The 15,831-nt window shown below is 35.9% G+C and overlaps 1 protein-coding gene across 17 annotated transcripts in view; it reads right to left on the reverse strand.

The window, feature by feature from the left end:
- Positions 1–5,407, reverse strand: part of LOC141394037 (serine/threonine-protein kinase GL21140) — a 134,559-nt gene extending 129,152 nt beyond the window's left edge. The window contains exons 1-2 of one of the 17 annotated variants that reach the window (XM_073967814.1): positions 5,350–5,407; positions 4,079–4,355 (exon numbers count right to left, since the gene is read on the reverse strand). In XM_073967814.1, the coding sequence (XP_073823915.1) occupies positions 4,079–4,083 (5 nt within the window). In that variant the 5' untranslated portion in view covers positions 4,084–4,355; positions 5,350–5,407. Of the gene's footprint in view, positions 1–4,078; positions 4,418–5,007 lie in introns of all 17 variants that reach the window. The other 16 variants (XM_073967808.1, XM_073967806.1, XM_073967807.1 and 13 more) reach the window with 16 other exon arrangements.
- Between the last annotated feature and the right edge of the window lie 10,424 nt (positions 5,408–15,831).

Genomic DNA, 15,831 nt, shown 5'->3' on the forward strand with positions numbered 1-15,831 from the left:
ATTTAAGTCTAGTTTAAGGCATTTTCTCATATAGTTTTAGGTTTAAGTGGCGAAAGTTCAATTTTCTACAGCAACCATGATCGGTGTTAACGAAATCACTGAAAACGCCATCCCATACATCAGCAGACTTCTGTAGACAATTTGTAGAGCAACCCCTGACCAGAACGCGAAAAAAGGAGAATATGAATAAGAATAATGGCGACACTAATTTGGTACATACATCCAATGTATACCTCTGCTATTTTTAAATCCCCGACATGTGGAAGTTCGGGAGGATAGTCCCATCCTCAAAAATGGGAAGTCAGTGTACACTTTTCTCACCGGTCATTAAGATGCTAAAGACGATATTATTACCATCAATCGCCGAGCATTTCCATATTGCCGACTATTAACTCGGCTTCCGTGCTTGAAGGAGTTGTGTCATTGCACTCAGTGAGTTAACCTGCAGTATAATCGAAGGCCTTAAAAGCAAAGGGCATCACAAACGAACAACGGTACAAATACAAATCCAGTGAAGATGGTGGAGATTCTCCACATAATTCTCTTCAGCAACGCCGCACTTTCATCAGTAATGGGAAAGCTAATAGGCCTAATTTTAGAGAGTTTACTAACCACCTCTTCAGAGATATGCCGGCCTCGTTCCCAAGTCTGGAAAATGGGAAGGGTGGGTCGCTACTGAAGCAGACAAGGATGCCAGCAAAGGTGAATCGTACAAACCGATTTCGCTTTTTTCGCCCATGGCAAAGTCCTTTGAGGCTTAAGTCCTCCCCAGCGTTAAAAATAGCTTACCACTTGCGTTGCACCCCATCTCCACACATTAGGCGAGGACTCAACCACAACAAGCCGTGTGATAGACCAGTCTTTGCTATCGAAAGTCTTTGCTACTCTCAAGCACTCCACGCTGTTTGAGGACATTAACATTGAGGATAATCAATTATATCAAGCTTGTTTTACGTGGAATTCAGTTCCCTAAGGTGGGACGATATCTCCAGAACTGTTTATCCTCTACCTTTCCTGTATTTCAACCTATCCAGAGGGCATTGAGTTCGTTACATATGCGGATGATTGTACAATCTTGACCTTAGTATCTTCCCTAATGTCATTGAACTCCTATTTGAGCTATTCGACCACCCAGAGGTGAGCACTGAGCTGAATGTAATGGTCGATGGTAGCAGAATTCCTACCACAAGCTACCCCAAAATTCTAGAGCTCAGATTCGACAGCATGTTGATGTCGCCCTCGCATGCTACAGCTTTCTGCGAAAAATTGAGTTGTAGGAACAAGGGGAGCAAGTTGAGTTTAAGCATTAAGCTCGGATAAAATTATAATTTTTCCTATATAGCCGGCCTTCGGCCGGGGATTTAAGACTTTCTGCTATGGACAGGAGCCAATCTAGGAAAAGGGAACAACATTTTCTTTTATATTAAATTAAAGTATCCGACATTTAACAAGGGACTTTTCGGAACTTCGGAGGCCCATATCTCGGGAAGTATGGACATATCTCGGGAAGTATGACGAGACCTACCTGTGTCCCGATCCGAGCTTAATGAAAACATTCAACTTATGCCAAACAAGGTCCTCAAGTTCATAACCGGCAGCACTTGGAGTGCAGAAAACGAAATCTTGTTGAACACATGTAACGCGATACATCAATGTGTGGTAAGCTATGCGGCACAGGCCCGCACGACACACTTCACCTTTTCAACGGCCCTGCCAAACCTACTCAGCTAACTCCAGTAGCTTTGTGCTTTCAACCCATCTTTCTTTTAGAAAGGGTCAATAGGAGCAGGCTTTTTTTAAGAAAGGATCAATTTATATTTCCTGGCTTTTAGATTACCAGCTATTTCTAAGATTTTATCGTACATACATTATCGGCTGATTGGAATTATCAATCGGTATATGCCAGAGTATGACTTCTTCCCTTCGACAAAATATATATCATTGTAATCCGAACACCAACTCTAAAATCATTCTCAAGGAGCTTATAAACTAGACTTAAGCGCTGGAGCTTTCTACAATAAGTTTTGATCAAGGGTTTGGACAGGAAATTCCCTTAAATGTTTCTCATTGTATTCAGAACACCAACCTAGGCCTACAATGAAAGTTTCTAAATTAGATTGAACTGATAGCGCTGATCTTGGAATGTGTTTCATCTCTTTGAGATAAGGTAAGCCGTGCAGGTGTTAAATCTTCGTCAGAAGGTCGATAATTTATAAAAAGAAATGGCTTAACTTTACTTTACCCTTAAGGCTCGGATAACGCTGAAATTTTTGTTATAGATAGATCTTGTCTTCCTGATTACGGCAATATATATTTTTCGGCTGGGACGTACCCGGTTATCCGGTTATTTGATCCGTAAATTTGAATTAAAAACCCACCGTATAACCGGTTATTTTGAACCGATATACTTGACATGGGTATCATATGAAAGCTTATGAAAATGCCTATCGAATGGTATACGGGTTTATACGCTTCATTTAATCGGTTCGACAGATATATCCAAAAAACCGGTTATTTTATAAAAAATTTAAAAACATTTAAAATAACCGATTATGAAGTCCATCACACAGTTTGTAGCCTGCACTGTAACCTTTCCAACGCGATACTATTCGCAGCGGTACCATATATGCAGCCTAACCTTTCCAACGCGATACTATTCGCAGCGGTACCATATATGGAGCCGGAGATATTGGTCTTCAACTATTTACATTATTCTTTCTATAAAAATCTAAATTTTTACAATAGAATGCCATGTTAATGTAATGGAATAAAATTAATTTGGTAAAACTTTGGATCGCGTAGCCGGTTTTTGGACATACCCCAGGCGTGGAAATCTTAAGCCCCGGCCGAAGGCCGGCAGTCTAGAAAAACTTTAAAATATAGGAAAAACTTGGATGTAGGAAAACTTTGGATCGCGTAGCCGGTTTTTGGACATACCCCAGGGGTGAAAATCTTAAGCCCCGGCCGAAAGCCGGCTGCCCAGAAAAATTTTAAAATATAGGAAAAACTTGGATGTAGGAAAACTTTGGATCGCGTAGCCGGTTTTTGGACATACCCCAGGGGTGAAAATCTTAAGCCCCGGCCGAAGGCCGGCAGTCTAGAAAAACTTTGGATCGCGTAGCCGGTTTTTGGACATACCCCAGGGGTGAAAATCTTAATCCCCGGCCGAAGGCCGGCAGTCTAGAAAAACTTTAAAATATAGGAAAAACTTGGATGTAGGAAAACTTTGGATTGCGTAGCCGGTTTTTGGACATACCCCAGGGATGAAAATCTTAAGCCCCGGCCGAAGGCCGTCTGTCTAGGAAAACTTTAAAATACAGGAAAAACTTGGTTATTTTTAACGATTTAACATTTTTATAAAATAACCGGTTTCAAAAACGGTTTTTTGGATATATCTGTCGAACTGGTTACATGACGGGTATAAACCCGTATACCATTCGATAGGCATTTTCATAAGCTTTCATATGATACCCATATCGGTTCGGTTCGGTATCGGTTCAAAATAACCGGTTCTACGGGTGGGTTTTTTATTCAAACTTACGGATCAAATAACCGGATAACCGGGTACGTCCCAGCCGAAAAATATATATTGCCGTAATCAGGAAGACAAGATCTATCGAAATATTTTTTTCCAAAAAAATCCGAGGTTTCAGGGTAAAGTAAAGTTGTTCCTTTATATCTGGGGAAGGTCCATACTTCCCGAGATATGGGCCTTGAAAGTACAAAAAACGACAGGTCGCGCGTAATTTTCCTTTGACTTTGACTTAAATGTTTACCATCGATAGAAATTTTCACCCTGAATAAAACGAAATCACGGTGGTGGTAACTGTTTGAAGGGAAATATTTCCTCTGCTTGCTTATTGTTAAAGTTTCAAATCATTTTATCTGAGATAATGATGGGCTTCCCCTCTTAAAAATGTATGGCCTTGTAATTAGAACAACCTTAGGCTGCGTTTTCAGTTTTAAAGTCATTCGAAAGGTTTTGGCCAATCTGGACTTAATCGCAGAACTTAAAATACATTTGAAAATACTTTTCAATTAATTTATAATAAAATTTCCATAATCTATTTCAACTTACCTCATTGATTTCTCGCCAATGATATCCCAAAAACGTCTTTTCGCTTTACAGAAAGATAAGTGTCGGCGACAGACAGGTGATGTGAAGAAAAATAAATTCAATAAAATGGTATGTTTTGACAACCAAACTGCAGGCAACAACGATGACAACACGATGACATAAATGACTATTTTTTATGAAGTGTCATAAGAAAATTGTTTTATGCACTCTGTCGTTCTGTCGTGACTGTTATTTTTTCTTATTTGTTTACGTTTCTTTTTCCTTTATTTTCTGTAATCTTTTTTTAAATTTAACGAACACATTCGGTTATTCACATTTAAGGATTTATCTTTTTTAGAGCTAAAAATTCCACAAATTTGTTTTATTTCAAGTAAATTTGTAAAGATTTTTTCCAAATATTTTATCTGATAAATCATAAAATGTGAATAACCCTCAAACAACCCTTTTGACAACCCCTGTTTTCCATTCGAGTTGTTGGAAGAAGATATCACGAGAGATTATTTTTCATATAAGAATAACAAAAAATAAAGAAATAAATGTCAAAATTTTGATTTGTTTCCTTTAAATAGTAGTTCTCGAGAATACTCTTCCTATTATTACGCCGCGTCACTTCGTTTTTGAGAATAATCGATTTATAGCAATTTTTCCGTTTTTTCCATTTCTATTTACTTTTGTTTTTCTTGGCCAATAGAATGGAAGAAGTTTAAAGCCATTTTCTCATCATGTTTAGCATTTTCTTTTTGTGCAAGCAATAACAACAATGGGAAACACCATTTACACTCATACAATGACAGAAGCCACACTACTCCATCACAAAAACCCGAAAAAAAGAAATTAGCACAGTCGGCATTTTTTCGATAGGGTCGGTCATCACACAATTCTTCACATTAAGAGGAAAAACATAAAATCTTTGATGATAAATTACTAACACAATACTCCAAGAAATAATTATAACAAAAGAAACACTAATTTACAATGCAAAACACAGACACAAACACACACAACTTCCTCCTCTGTATATTAAATGGAAAATAAATTAACACACTTTTTTAATTTCTATTGACATGCTAGTGCCGACTTCATTTGCTGCATTTCGTTGTTGGTTTCGTTTATTCTTTGATTGGTATTTTATGTATATTTTTCACACCTTTTTGTAAAGGCAACGCAAATTACTACAGATTATCAAGTAGCATAAATTAGTTACTCTCTAGTTAAAAGAAATATTTGAGTCTTAATTTAATTGTTCAATTTTTTCTTGTTTTTTTTTTTACTTGTTCTCCGCGCGACAAGACCATTCACCATTCGTTTTCTCGCAATGACTGAGTAGGGATTAGAAAAGTCGACTTTCGATTAATCGATTAGTCGACTTTTAGTTTGGAAACGTCTAATAATCGTAGTCGACTTTAGGTTATAAAGAAAATCGAAAAGTCGACTTTCGATTCTATGTCTTGTGCCAGACTATGAAAATTTTCATGAAAATGTTTTGAGCTTATGGGTAAGAAGGGAGAAAGGGAGCTCCTTCACCTCCGCTCTCTCCTAAAAGCTAAAACATTTTCATGTGTTATTTTCAGTGTCTGGCATAAGAGTATATAGCATGTTTTGAAATGACAACCTCTGCTACGATAACTAGGCGTTTTCACAAGACAGACTGTCTTCAAATACAACTCTGATTTACTAACACATATATAGCTCTGTTCTAGAACTAAAAAATTTTTACAATTTTTACCACTTTTACACATTTTGCGTTCCCGTACACAAAATTTATATGAAAATCGTTTACGACTTTTACCACATTATAAAGTACGGGAACAGGCCATACATTTAGTACAGCACCAACGTAATCCTTTACCCTCGTTTAAATTAGTCCCGGGCCACACTACAGTAATTGCATTAAAATTTTAATATGAAATTATGCGTCTCTAGATCGACGTCCATAGTAGAGTAAAATCATAAAATCGCTGTAGTGGGGAATTCGATTTAAGAACACCTAATTTCATGAAAATTTTTAATGAAATTCACGCTAGTGTGGACCGGGACTTATCAGCCGTACGAGCATTTAAATCCACGCATTTTATGTGATAGGAATCGAGACATAGCCAACACGATACCATTCGTTCGAATGGAACTGGGTTTTGACAGTTATCATAGCACATTTCATGTTTGAGGTTGAGATTCTTTACCAATGCACAACCAAAAATGATGTTGTAGTTACCGGATTGTGATGTTTATTTTTTAGCAAGTTCAGCAACAAGATCTATTTAACAGGTCACGTAAGTAGCACAACAACAACTCTATTTTGGCCGAAAATTCTTCAATATGTCAAAATGTTTGTTTACGTTTTCATACAATTTATTCACAATAACAAAATATTTGACAGATTGAAACCAATCAGCTGGCCGTTTTACGCCACCTTATAATTTCACCATGTTCAGCAACCAGAATTATAACAGTTCCAAATAGCCGGTACAAAAGCTCGTATGTGATAAAGCTTTAACGCATACAAGAACCGTTGCACCAAAAAATGTTAAAAAAAGACGCAAGGTTGAAATTCGTATCAGCAAAAAGAGCGAAACGCTGAGTTTAACACAAAAGGTGTGTACGATAACTTCGCAAGTGAAAAGTACTTGCAAGCACTCAGCAAGTTCTCAGTAAGCGCTCTCCACCAATTTTACTCTCTCGAAGCAAAAAATTTGCAGATTGTTATCGAACAGCAATTTGCAAAAACTTGCAAGAAGTCAGCTGATTTGATAAACAAGAAGAAGAAGTTGGCGGAAAAGATTAAATAAAAGCTTTGTTCCCGTACTTTTTTATAGGTAAACTCGTAAAAGAGAGAACAATTTTTGTCACACAAAAGTTTTTTTCAAAAAGTTCGGGAACGCAAAAATGGAAAAAAAACGTCAAAAAATCTGGAACAAATGTCAAAGTCTACGTACCAGCCAATCAGACGCCGGCATCCATGTTACTATTTTTTACACGCTCAAATTTGTCGAATAAAAAGTTTTAAAAGACAGCGTCATTCAGCTCCATTTTTGTTTAAAGATAAGTGAACATTTTATAACCTTTTTGTGTACGGGAACGGGTTTTCGGGTAAAATGTGTAAAAGTAGTAAAAATTGTAAAAAATTTTTAGTTCTGGAACGAAGCTAAAATAAATAATAAAATAAAAAATAGTCACCACAAACTACAAAATAATTCATTTCACTTACATTATCGTTTTTTCAAAATTTATTTAATATTTTTTCCCTTTTTTATTTCTATTTATTGTAATAACCAAACGTTTGTTTATGTTTTTGCCAAGAAGTCCGCCATAAATCATTCGAATTTAAATCAGCTGATCAAACTTACAAATTCTTACAAGAAAAATTTTCCTTGCAAAAACTTGTAAACAAAACTCTCCAATATTCTCTCACAATTGTCTCCAAATTCTCTCTCTATTACTTTGCAAGTTTGTTATCGAACAGCATTTTGTAAAAGTTTGTGCAAATTTGCACAAACCTTTGGGTTATCGTACATACCTAATGTTGACAGATTATTGGTCTGTTCCTTTACTTTTGAAAATGGTAAAACCGGCAAAAGTAGTAAAAGTTGTAAACTGCTCCCATTTGAATTGTATGGTGTCAGAAGTAAAGGAACGCTTTTCGAGTAAAAAGTGGTAAAACTTTAAGATTCTTGTACGTAAAGGAACAGAGCTTATGTTATGTTTGTTATGAACGGCGCACAAAGTGTAATCCAAGAGAACAGAAGCTATTTATTTGATTTTGTAACAATAGCAAAAAACACTTTAACTGTCGTAAGTAATAGGCAAAGGTAATAGGTAATGCTTCCGGTCCCGACCATCACGGATAATCGAGGTCCGACTGTATTTTAAATTATATTAGTCCCAATTTACATTAGGCGAGTTTACTTGCGGCAATTGTCAGTTTGTGGGTGAGAGAGGGTGTTGAGAGGCAAAGGGTTACCATATACCTCACCTCTCTCTCCATCAAACTGACAATTGCCGCAAGTAAACTCGCCTAATGTAAATTGGGACTTATTCTATTGTTTATTCATGGCAGAACTACCAGGTAGTGGTATCACACCAGCTGATCGAATATGAAAAGTCAAATCCCTTTATAAAAAAATTATTTTTGTTGTAATTTCCCCAACAACATAAAGAAAGTTTTGACATAACATATTCAAAATTTTACGATGCCACTACCTGGGTAATTGTGCCATGTGTTTATTCCTATTTGGTGCATGTATGCGTTTTCATCAAGCAAACTATTAAGAGCCGGCGAACGATTTTGATCCGAATGATTGAACCAGGGGCCTAATTCTCGCATACGTGATCGAGTTATTTCGATCGATATTTTCAGTATTTGGATTACGGCATCCATTGTCGAATACACTTTCGAGTGGAATCTTGCGATTTTTGCCCGCCACACATCTGCTGTCGAAATGATTATTTTTGTGGCTCAAAACGAACTTTAATGAAACATTTTGCAATAAAACTAATCAAAATCACATACTAAATACTTTTTCCAATAAAATCAGTAAAAAAATAGACAAAAACGGGATGTTTCTTAAAAATTAAAAATATATTTTCCAATGCCAGAATGCGATATTTATATTTTTACATAGTGGAATTTATTTCGGGTCACTATTACTTTTAATTTTTCACAATTTTCTATTATTTTATAAAATTTTCATGTTTTCATTTCATTTTATGAGAAACTTGGCGCACAACAACTTGTTTGTATTCAATATTTTGTGTTTACCATATGTTTCACCGTTCGATAGTACAAGGCATGGCGGAATAACAAGGTGTTACATCGATAACAATAATCGGACCATTTACCACACCAAACGTCAACATTTGTTCGCAAATTTTGACGTTTGGTCTGGTAAATGGTCCGATTATTGTTATCGATGTAACACCTTATTATTCCACCATGGAACAAGGGAATCCAAAAATTTCTATCGTTCCTAATTTGTCTTCGAACAAAAACTCGCTCGATAAAGCGGGGTACACACGATCAGTTTTGACTGTCAGTTTTGTTCAAATAATAGGTTGCTTGCCGGTGTGGCCGTTCACTTTTGTCAGTCATCAGGCAACCACAAAACTTTTTGTGGTTGCTGGACGGTTGGGAAGTTATCGATAATTCCGAAAAATCGACAGTCAAAACTGATCGTGTGTACCCCGCTTAACGGATTCGAGAATTAGGCCCCATATATGCTCTGTTCCAGAACCTGCAAGAAGCTACTAATTTTTACTCCGATAACAATTTTTCCTTTATGTTATCGAAAAAAAAAATAGTAAAAATGAGTAGATTCTTGCAGTACTGGAACAGACCAATAGTGAACTATGAACTAGATTACTGAACTAGTTCAGTTACAAGAGCTGTACTATTGAACTAGATATCTCAAATGAACTAGATTGTACAACTCTAAGAATTAATACTGTTTTAGCGCACTTGTCGATAATGTAGTATTTTTGTTGATATTGGTAATGGCGTGTCTATGAAAATAAAGGTTTCTTTAGATTAATTGATGTTATTAGAGTCAGCAATATTTAAGTCCCTTTCCTTATTTGAATGATAAAAGGAAAAAATATTAAAATATCTATTTTTTCAATCTATTTCACAATAAGAATACCACACTGATATTTTGGAAGTTGAAAAATTCGCTAAGAACGGGTTTGTAATCACTTGATGACAATCGTGATAGAATTCTGTTTTTTTGCCGCTAGAGACAAGAAATTTCTCCAGCAAAAACTTGCAAGTTTTCAATGAAGAACAGAGTGTTAACAGAGAACAAGTGAGGTAACAACTTACAACTTTCTGTAACAAATTGTATAAATTGTTGCAAACGTTTGAGTAGCCAGACAGACCTATTAATACAAGATTATGCATAAAAAACTGTGAGAGATGGGGGATGTTCTCCGAGGACCGCATTCACGCGATAGTTGTTTATGACATCTGCGACTGCATCCGCGGGATGCTATTTAAATCTGCATGATATGCTTGTTGATCTAGGGATTCTCTGGGTGGGAGGTCCTATCCACCATATGGTTATTGGAATGACCTCACGGTAACACCCGAGCATGTACTGCAACGAAAGCATTCCATTGTATTGCTGTACTGCACAAATCTTTGCCTCCTAATGTAGATGGTCCACACAAGACATGAGGAGGCACCTTTTTGCAGTTCTCAGAGTAGCATTCTGACAGGTTTGAATATTTTTCAATCGCGTTGGTCTTATATTCGTAGACAAAACAATTGCATTATATGTGGTCAACAAGGTTTCTTTATCTGCACACCAAGAGCTGCCGGCTAGGGATTTGAGGACCTCGTTCCTACTTCTCAGCTTGTCGCAGATAGCTGTGTCATGCGCGGATGACATGAACATGCTGTCGAATGTGACCCTTAGAATCTTGTGGTAGTTTGTGGCCGGAATTCTGCTGTCATCGACCATGAAATTCAAGTCCTCGTTGAGGAACATTATAGGGGTTATTCTGAATGAAAACTCACCGTGAGTTTAGTTTCTTTGGCGATTCATCTTAACGGAGAAAGTGAGAAAACTCACGGGGACTTTACGTTCAGAATAACCCCTTATATATCGTATCAAGGTGTATGTATATACCCATGTTAGCCTAGAGGCTGAGAGTATAAAGATGGAAAGACAGTGAGTACTGCAGACATAGTGAAGATAAAAAGAAGATTAAGATGGTCAACTGAACTAAACTTTCCCGCTGCCCTTTGTTAAAGATAGAGTGTAAAAAATACAAAACTCCCTTTTTCTTTACTATAATAAATTTTGTTTATTTGCTTTGTTGTTGTTGTGGGGTTTTTTGTATATATGTTGTATGTACTTCTCATGATAATTAAATATTAATAATAATTGATTTCGGTTTTTCTTCTTTTTTGGGAGGGGGATGTTGATTGGTTTCTATGCTTATAATTTACAATATAATTTTTGTTAGCATTTTTGTTTTATTTGTTGTTGTATTTATTACAGATGTACTCTCTGTTCAGCAATAATTTAATGGGTTTTTTTTTTGTTTCCTGTGATTTTTGGCTTTGGCGCCAAAAGTCAATTTCAAAAGTTGCCACAGAAGAAACAACTTTTTGTTTTTTCTTGTTTTGTTAGAAATATATATATAAAAAGAAGAGGACATGATGAAATATATAGTTTATGTTTAAGAGTTATTTAATGTATTTTTTTTTATAAAAAAATAATTTAAACAGCAAAGCTGTGTACCTATGAATAATAAACATGGTTTCCTACTTGGTTGGAGGGAGGGATGATTCTTGGAAAGGATGGAAATAATTTTAAGGGATATTGGAAATTTGTATATTTTTCTTTTTGTTTTAAACAATAAAAGCATAACAAAAAATATAACAGCATTGGAAAAGGGAAGAAAGCAATACCTTTGAGAAGCGTGGGCATGGAGAGGGGGATTGGTGTTAGTTAGACTTTTGGGGGTAGGGGGTCGTAATGAATGAATACACAAAATTAAAACTAAAACACAAAATTAACTAAATTTTTAAAAGAAATAAAAACTTACAATAATCAACAAATGATTTTAATTTTAACGATTTTTTTGTTGGTTTGTTTCAATTGTTGGTTTAATTTTCAGGTTCGCGTTACTTTGTTGTTGTTGATTTTATTTTTTTATTTTTTACAAATGCAAATATATTGGTAGGTTACGGTTTCTTTGTATGATTTTCTTTTATTTCTTAATTACATGGTGCTACAAGAGTTATTGAAAAATGTAGAGGCTGCTAAGGACATTGAAGGTTAGGATAGGAAGGTTAGATACAACAAAAATAACCTCAAATAATGATAATAATACATGATAAACATTTCTTAAACAATTTTAAAATGAAAACGATTATAGAATTCTAAGAATTGAATTAGCTTGTCTTAAATTTAAAATTGTTGAAGAATTGCTTACATTAGGCTGTATTTAAAAATAAATTGTTACAAAAACTCTAACCTCACTCTCAAATAGAGCAACATTAAATAGCTGAGTTATAGTAGCACACTGTTGTTGTTATTATTTATGTATATAACGATGTTGTAATCACTGTTTTTATTTTGCTAATAGAATATTTTTTTTTTTCATAATACACAATCTTGAAGAATCCCTTAGTTTAGAGCAATCATGAGCACCAAGAAAGAGGCAGACATAATTCCCAATGGCCTAGAATATTTGAGCTCATCATGAGCTGCTATATGTTGGTGTCCACGTTTCCTTGAGGAAAATGACTGACTTCCGAAACGTCAGTTGCTTTGTACTCGTTCTTAGAACGAGTTCCCCACTACCCAATTCCATAAAATTACTCTAGTATGGAACTCGATCTAAGAACCCCTTGTTTCATGCACGACTATAAAGCAACTGACGTTGCGGAAGTCAGCCAAAGTCCCAGTTCCACTTAATGGCACTGTTAAAATTGAACAGGAATGATAGGAAAGAAAAGTTAAAACCAGTAAGAAAAGGATCAAAGTCGGGCGGGGCCGACTATATGATACCCTACACCACTGTGAATATGTAAAATATAAATCGGAGAAAATCGGGGAAAATCGTTAAAATACCTAAAATCGGGAGGTACCGTTGTATGGGGGCTACAAAAAACATGGACCTATCTTAACAATTTTAAGTGGCGAAATTTCGTGGCCACTGGGAACCACATATGTAAAATTGCAGCTAGTTCAAGCAAAAAATGTGGCTAAGATCCCTAAAATACCTTAAATCGGGAGGTATCGTTATATGGGGACTATACCGAACCGTGGACCTATCTTGACCATTTTTAGTGGAGCAATTTCGCGGCCATTGAGAACCTCAAATGTAAAATTTCAGCTAGTTTGGGCAAAAAATGTGGCTAAGATCCATAAAATACCTTAAATCGGGAGGTATCGTTATATGGGGACTATACCGAACCTTGGACCTATCTTGACAATTTTTAGTGGAGCAATTTCGCGGCCATTGGGAACCTCAAATATAAAATTTCAGCTGGTTTGGGCAACAAATGCATCTAAGATCCTTAAAATACCTTAAATCGGGAGGTACCGTTATATGGGGGCTATACCAAAACTTGGACCGATATAGCCCATCTTCGAACTTGATCTTTCGACGGCTAAAAAAATGGTATTCCCCAATTTTCAGCGAAATCGGTCAACAAATGCGACCTGTATGTTGCGAACGGACGGACGGACGGACATGCATAAATCGACTCAGAAAGTGATTCTATGTATATCCCTAGAAGGAACTATGGGTCTATCTCGCTTCCTTTTGTATGTTACATACAAATGCACTAACACATAATACCCCTTACCACATAGTGGTGTAGGGTATAAAAAGAATACCGAATATCGGTGTTTTGGAATTCCATACTTCGTATACTTGATTCTTAGACAAAGTAAATTATGTCATGACTGATTTAGAGCATGATGTAATGTATAAGGTGAAGCGATAAGGCCAGATGATTTCATCCAAATTGTCAAATTCATTGTAATTGGGGATTGATCGTATGAAAACGTAAACAAACATTTTGACAACTTGAAGCACTTTCAATAAAATAGTCTTGTTGTTGTAGTTTCTGGTTCACCATATTAATTACAACATGGTTTAGAGTCTTCCAGCCCAATTGTGAAAATTTCTCAGTTTCATTAACTCGTCCTTTTTAAGTGAATCGGAAGAAGCCAAAATGGGGGAAACTTATATTCGGTTTGTTTAACAACGCTATGGGCCACTATACTTGGTTCTTACACAGAAAATCTGGCCTTTTAGATGTCATTCAAGCAGTATATAGAGAGCACAGCCACTTTCTTTCTCCAGGCGGATTGAATTGAGATGTCAAAGAGCAGAATTATTTAATACACTTCACATGTAGGAAAGACAGTTCCGTGAGTACAACTGTTAGCAGAGGTTTATTGGGTAGCTCGACATAGCAAAATAGTTGGGAATAAACTAACTGGTAAATTAGCTCAGCTTAGAATGGCTTTTAGGAGAACAGTGTACAAGTCGATAATTTTGCCAGATCGCCAATCTGTTACTGCATTAAAAATCAACTTCTACTTTAAGATCTACTTCGAGAAAAGGTCTGAGGATTACTGGGTAATCTGGCCCCTGATCTCGAAACCTAGAACACAATCTAAATTCTCACTCAATAAACTAGATGTTTGACCACTACAGGCTATGTGAAGATGCAGAAGTGACAGAGAACATCCAGCATCCACTTTACAGATGTCCTCTGTTGAAGACAAAAATGAACCGATTATTTGGTAGAAAAGATATAAGTAGATTCTCTTTCCTGGGACATTGATCTCACTACCTCCCCTTTACTGAATTAATAAATTCCAGTTCTAGAATGCCAAACGAACTTTACCTACTTCTCGTCCTTTTTTCTATCATCGTTCTTTAATGAAGCAGAATAAGCACAAATACACAACTGTTCTCCGAGAATAGTGAAAGCGGTTATTTTAGTAGGGCATTCTTCAACCTTACCTTATCGAAGACCAAAGCTCTTATAGGTGACCGAACTTATTAAAGAAGACCAAAGGTTTTATAGAAGACTAAAGGTCTTACCGAAGGACAAAAGTTTTACCACTGGGCAAAGGTCTTACGGAATACCCAGTTTTTGTCAGAAGAGAAAAGATCTTTCAAAGGACATAAGGCCTTTCAGAAGACCAAAGGGCTTTCAAAAGTCCAAAGACTTTTCAGAAGACCAAAACACTGTAGGTCTTATAGAAGACCAAAGACCTCATAAAAGGCTAAAAGGCTTTATAAAAGTCAAAATCTCCTATAAAAAAGCAAAGCTCGTAAAGAAGACCAAAGCTCTTATAAAAGGACAAAGGTCTAACAAAATGCCAAAACTCTTATAAAATACCCAAACTCCTATAAAAGACCATAGCTCTAATAAAAGAACAAAGGTCTTATAGAAGACCTAAGGTCTTATAAAAGACCAAAGCTCTTATAAAAGGCCGCAGCTCTCATAAAAGATCAAAGGTATTTTAAAATACCAAAGCTCTTATACAAGACCAAAGCTGTTATAAAATACCAAAGCTCTTATAAAATACCAAAACTCTTATAAAAGACCAAATCTCTTGTAAAATTCCAAAGCTCTCATACAATACCAAATCTCTTATAAAAGACCAAAGCTCTTATAAAAGGCCGCAACTCTCATAAAAGACCAAAGGTATTTTAAAATACCAAAGCTCAATACAAGACCAAAGCTCTTAAGGCCTGCGTACATAAGCTGCTCTGCCTGATTGCCTTGCTTTCCTGCTTCATTTTTGACATAATAAAAATAAAAGAATAAAGAAGGACGAGGAAATTTCGAACTGGGTTGCCCTTTTCTTTTTTATTCTTTTATCAGAAGTAAGCAAGGTAAGCAGGCAAGGCAGCTTATGTACGCAGGCCTTTAAAAAACCAAAACTCTTATAAAAGAACCAAAGGTCTTATAAAATACCAAAGGGCTTATAAAAGACCAAAGATCTTATAAAAGACCTAAGGTCTTATTAAAGTCTAACCCCCTGTTTATGTATTTCGAAACGAAAATGTGTGCGCATGAAACACACCCAACCTTTAGTTTTGGAAATATTATTTTTTTACGCATTAATTTTCTTATCGACATACATAAACAGGCCCTAATAGTACGTTTAGACTTATAAATCCACTCGATTTCAAATGTCAATTCCATAGTATAAACGTCAAATAAATCGTAGTTCTAAATCCACTGGATTTTATCTGACATATATTGTATGGGATTG

Source organism: Musca autumnalis, unplaced genomic scaffold (genome assembly GCF_047663935.1).
Source record: "Musca autumnalis isolate F117 unplaced genomic scaffold, ASM4766393v1 scaffold_2, whole genome shotgun sequence".
In the NCBI taxonomy this organism is placed as follows: Eukaryota; Metazoa; Arthropoda; class Insecta; order Diptera; family Muscidae; genus Musca; species Musca autumnalis.